Genomic DNA, 6,000 nt, shown 5'->3' on the forward strand with positions numbered 1-6,000 from the left:
AATAATCCCATTGCTTCCCACAGAAATCTGTGCATAATCATTAGACCATATTCTGAAGTCTGCTTAAGAAGAAAAGAGTCACAATCCAACCATAGTCCTTAATAGATGCTTTTCTCATATGGTTATGTGACTTTTTTTTTTTTTTTTTTTTTTTTTAACTTCTCATTTGGGGTTTTGTAATAGCCCTGTCCTGTTGTCAGTAAACTTACACTTCTAGGAACATCTCCAAGGTTCTTAGGAATGAAAACCATCCTGTGACTATCTGTGCCCACACACAAGTACCCCAACCATCATTTAATTTGTTTCATTGACTTTGAGAGCAGCATTCAGCTAAAAAATGTTTGAGAAAGAGGGTTCCCTGTGGTACTTGATACACGCCCCCAGAAGATGCCGGACAGTTGCACTGCCAATTGCAGAGCAGTTACTTTCAGGCTGGTGTGAACATGGATTACTTCAGTTGTATGTGCCAGTGAAGGCACACTTTTGAAATAGCCTTTACTGTAGACCTGCCTGCATCTACATTTTTTCTCCCTTTTCTTCCTTTTCCCCTTATTTTTATTTTAGTGTTTCCCATTCATGTGCTACTGCAGAGCCTTCCATTCCTCCTGAGCTAGTGCTAGACAAAAGACCTTTGACTGTTGTGTCAAACATGATACATGAGTGGAAGCCAAGTTGAAGGAGTGTTTAAATGTTCACATTATAACAGGTACTGTAACTCAGTGCACTTGGGAAATCCACATAACCTTTTATTGTGGTTAAGTAAACACTTTTAAGGGAATATATACATTCTCTCATCTAGCTTCGTGCCCACAGTGTGTTAAAATAAATTTTGGACAGACAGATATTCTTTGAAAAAATAACAGCTTCATTCACACACTTCAAAGAAGTGATTATATAAGCACTAGATAAATTTGCCACAGACCTTTTAATGAAATTGAATTACATAAGGTAGGGCAAGGGTTCATTGTGAGGTATAATAGCAATATGCCTTAGTACATTGTAAAGCATGGAAACCAAACATGACATTTTTTCATCTCTCCTGAAGCCTGTTGTACCAGTAAGGCACACTAAAAATACATGATAAGACCTGATTGCGTGTTCTTCCACAGAACCTTTCTAAAATTTGGGTCTGCAGGTCTGAGGGGTTCAGGTCAAATTCATTCCAATTTTGTGACAAAATGCATAATACACTTGCTGCTCATTTTAGTGCATTGCCCTTTTCTCAATGTTATAACTATGGCTAGTACTGGGAAATGGATGCATTCCTCTGCTGCTGCCAGTAGGCAGGAGGTAATGGAGAAGCACAGCACCGTACAGGCATCTCTCTCCCACTGGCCGGTGAGCTTGCTGGAAGAGGCATCAGTGCCCAGATTCCCTTTTCAGTTTCTCATGGTGAAGGGCTGAGCAGCAATCGTGTTAGGACGCATAGGCTTATCTTGATATTCACTGTACCAAGCACGTCAGTCTCTGTAGAAATATACCAGTAGAAAGTATTAGCAGGACTAGCATTTCTCTCATTGTGCTTTAGGCATTTTATCCTTATTCAGTCAGTTCACTACTTATATGTTTGAAACATAACAGGAGAAAGAAGTACTCCATTCCTATTCGCAGTCCTTGATTAATGGAGGTAGACATGTCCACCCTCTAAATGACTCAGCCTAGAGCTATTAGCTGATCACAAGAGCTTAAATCATTTCTAATTTCTCACAGTGAATCTCTCCCCCGGAAGTTTTGTCTCTCTTTCCCTCTGTTCCCTTCTCAGCTTTCTCCAAGGAATGCTCTTGCAGTGTGGGAGGCAGGCTGGCGTCCTATCATTAACTTTATTGGAGTTATTACACACTCCTTGCTTTTAAAAATCAGATTGTTTATTTAGGAGCCTATGTTAACCTGATAGTGATGGAATGAAGTGCCCCAGCTTGGCATTCACTGTAAGTGCAAACAGAGAAAAAGCTTCAGTGTGTTTAACTGACCTTTCACAGCAAAACCCCTTACTTATGGATGCCAGTATATGGGTATGGTCTGCAAAAGAAATGTTTGAAGAAACACGGCATGAAATTGCTGCCCAAAGATCTCCTGGGACAGTACTAGTGAGCATTTCTACTAGAGAAATGCAACTTCTAAGTTCTCTTTATTTCTTACATGTTTAAATAGAATTCAGAGGTCTTATCTTGCCTTGATAGGCTGAAGTTCTCCTTGGTGAGCTCTAGAGGCTCTTTACATAGTCAGTAGAGGGGGGAAAAGCGGTATTTCTCTAGAGGGTGATTCAGATCAAGGATGTATTTTAGCTTTATTTTATATCTTTTTATTTCCAAACTGCTAGCAATAACTATAAAATAATTGGCAAGTAACATCAATGCACTGTGGGTTTTTTTTCCCTAGTTTCTTCTTGATTTAGCTCAAAAACAGTTGGTTTAAAGCTCTTTGCTGCTTTGTTTGAGACCTCTATTTCAGTTGTCTCAGTAGCCATATTATCATAGGGTTTTCTTTTTTTTTTTATCAGATAGAATACCCCTGTGAATTACACATTACTTCTGTTCCTTAATGGTGGTACGTTTGGAGAGAAGATTGAATGCTTTATGCAAATAAGTGAAAATGTGTTTGGAGGTTTGCAGGATCCTTAATTGTTGTGTGCTTTTCTCCAATCCAAAATTAATGTAGAATAGCAACAATACTAGAGCTCAGAGGATGAGCATGAACAAAGGGAACTACATTAGGCTTGATTTGATAAAACATTAATGGGAACATAGTAGCCAAAGCTTGCTTTGTTTACTTTGAACCAACTCTGCCAGAGTTATAAAATAATTGGTGAATATTCCTGTGCAACGATCATTTCATTTAGATTTCATGGTATTCATGTAACTGTAGTGTTATACTTGTGTGCTGAACCTGTACCCCCTGTGCAAAAATGAACTTTCCTCAAAGGTTCTGCACTGCTGAAGTTGATTTACCACCAATTAAGTTGGATTACAAATCAGAAAAGCACCAGTTTGTTTGTCTTTTTGCAGTGGTCGATCTCAACCTCCTAAAGGAGGAGGTGCGGCTGTACAGTTGTACTCCTCGCAATTTCTCAGTGTCACTGAGGGAGGAGCTGAAGCGAACTGACACCATCTTCTGGCCATTGTGTCTCCTGGTGAAACGTTGTGGTGGAAACTGTGCCTGTTGTCACCAGAGTTGCAATGAGTGCCAATGTGTACCAACAAAAGTCACCAAAAAATACCATGAGGTACGCGCTTTTTTTACATTTGCATGTTTAGAAATACTGAAAGCCAATTAAGGAATTTATTTTTACTATTATTAATTACCAATTTTAAAATATTACCAATATTAATATTTTAAAATTTTTTATATTGGACTTGTAAATTTTTTTTATCATTTTAATGAGGTGTTACATAAAAAAAGTAATATCTTCCTTATTAAAGTACTTTTCTGTGGAACTATTAAGTCATTCCTGAGGTATTTGTTTACTGGTGCAGTTCAGACACATCACAACCACACCTCCTTGTTCAGCTTTCTCTAGTGGTAGATGTGAACTTTATGAAGGAACAGATATCTGTCCATTTCCATTGTTACAAATCTATAGCTAAATTATTTAATATAGAATTATCTAAGAATTCCATTGGGTTAACTATAATATTAGCCCTTAAATAAAATTAAGTAGAAATATGAAACTGCAAGACTCTCTTCTTTGATAAAAGCAAGTATTTGTTCAACATGTTTTAATCAATTTTGTAAAGGGCTTGAGGTAAAAGCAAAAATAATGATTAGTGGGTAGAATAAATGAAGAAATTCAGCTGAGGAAAGCCTATTTCTTTTAATATGCTTCCTGTCATCCAGTGTGTTTCCAGTGCAATCTATCTCATAGTCTAGGTGTGTGATGAAGCACTTGCTGTTTTCTTGATGCTTGGCTGCTTCTCCTTTAGGTTCTTCAGCTGAAGCCAAGGATTGGCGTCCGAGGATTGCATAAATCATTGACAGATGTACCCTTGGAACACCACGAGGAGTGTGACTGTGTGTGCAAAGGGAATACTGAAGGATAAACATGATTTAATTGTGCTGTTTTCTTTCAAAGCACATTCAATCAATGGCTGATTCTATTATGGGGCTTGTGCATTATCTCCTTCTGTAATCTCAGTTGTTTGCTTTGGGGATCTTCCATCTTCAAGATTTACAGTGATCTCTAAAAAGAGGAGAAGCCAAACTGGGATTATATGTTGTGTGACAGCTCTGTTTGGAGGCCCAGTGAAAGGATGGGAGAAAGGCATCAATGAGGGATTTAAAATAGATGTATTGTTTTTGTCCCCCACAATTTTCTTGACAATACATGGATTTATAATGTAGGAGTAAAAATAAAGTTAGAAGGCTCACATCATGGAGACTTGATCCTGCTGGCTGTCTCATTTCTACAGCTCCAGTACATCTGGCCTCTGGTTGAAAACACCTGAAATCTTTCTTTCTGTGTTCAACTACTCCTATGTACTCTAAATCGAAGCATTCTCTGTTGTATAAACTTGGTTTAAAACAGACTGTCTTGTTCTGAATTAAACTTAATTTGTCTAATGCTGGTAGGAAGGACTGGATTTTTCCATATGCTCTAGTAAAGCTCCTGCCTTTTAGAAAGAAGACTGGACAATATCGTGAGCTAAGGAAGCAAACATTGAAAAGAACAGCGCCTTTATTCTTACTACTATGGCTGATGATTTTTTGTTTGTTTGTTATTTTTTTTATCGTGTACATTTTTATACTCTCCTTTTGACAATATAACTATTTGCTTTTCTAAACTTGTTTAAATATATCTATTTTTACCAAAGGTATTTAATATTCTTTTTTTATTACAGCCTAGATCAACTATTTTTTAGTTTTGTGAGGCTTCAAAGCCAGATTTATACAGTTGGAGGAACAGAGATGTAGTTACAATGGGAAAGGAGCCTGATCTCTTTGCAGTTTGTTGCTACACAGTGAAAAAAAAAAAAAGGTTTTTTACCTGGATGCACAGTAATAATAAACAGAGATGTGTGCATGAAGCTCTAAGTTTGCTATCTCCATGACAGAAAATATGAGAGACAGACATTATTATAAGTAGTTTCAGAAGTGGACTTTAAAAATTCCCTCTCTTCATACTGGCCTTTGTTCAGGTAGAAAAGAAATGAACATAGGTAGATGCATTCTGGCTTGTTTAACTCTTTAATTTCTTTAAAGTAGGATGATCTACAACATAAGAAAAGAAGCCCAGTGGCTTGCAGCCTTGATGATGCATCATGGTCATGGGGAGGCAGCCTTGTTAATGTTCAAGTGTATTGTTTTCCATTGACGGTTATAGCTGTTTAAGTACTGTTCACTCACAGGATCATAACACCCTTCGGTACAGTTTGATGAACTATGGTTTTGTTCTTCTGTAGGTTGTATTCTTTAACCAATACACTTATCCCACCCTATGCAAATTGAAAAAGAAACAGTAAAGTATTTTGCTTGTAAAATGCTTTAACATTATGCCTAGTTTATTTTTTTGACTATTGGATTTGCAGATTGTAATGAATCACCAAATAAAGTAATAATGCTAATTTGGGGAGAAAAAATGTTTTTGTGTGGTTGCATACTTGTATCTGTTCAATATACAATAACAGGAGAAGTTAAAGAGGGTGATCTTCCACTTACCATTTTGAAAGTCAGTTATGAAAACAAATGTCTTCTGTTACCAGGACTTCCGCTTGCCTTATTAATTCTGCTTTACTGTAAATCCACAAGAAGAAAAAGGGGAAAGAAGGAATGCTCTTTGTATAAACATTCAAAATGTTCAAAATTGTGTGGATGAGAAGCCATCAAATTGAAATAACATCTTCTGTTATTTTTTCCATTGTGAAAATGAGTTCTGACGAAAATGTGGAGGTTTTTCTAAGTTGGCATGACTTTCTGATATCAGTTCTGGCACATTCTCAGGTGGCTTCTGATTCTGTCTTAGCTGGTCTGTTTTGCCCCACCCTTCACCTCCTACCAAACAGAAAA

At 37.1% G+C, this 6,000-nt stretch overlaps 1 protein-coding gene across 1 annotated transcript in view; it reads left to right on the top strand.

The window, feature by feature from the left end:
* Window positions 1–5,573, top strand: part of PDGFC (platelet derived growth factor C) — a 135,214-nt gene extending 129,641 nt beyond the window's left edge. Inside the window, exons 5-6 of the mRNA XM_074865085.1 lie at window positions 3,006–3,223; window positions 3,921–5,573. Of these exons, the coding sequence (XP_074721186.1) occupies window positions 3,006–3,223; window positions 3,921–4,037 (335 nt within the window). The 3' untranslated portion in view covers window positions 4,038–5,573. The remainder of the gene's footprint in view (window positions 1–3,005; window positions 3,224–3,920) is intronic.
* Window positions 5,574–6,000: the final 427 nt, after the last annotated feature.

This window comes from Strix uralensis, chromosome 4 (genome assembly GCF_047716275.1).
Source record: "Strix uralensis isolate ZFMK-TIS-50842 chromosome 4, bStrUra1, whole genome shotgun sequence".
Lineage (NCBI taxonomy): Eukaryota > Metazoa > Chordata > Aves > Strigiformes > Strigidae > Strix > Strix uralensis.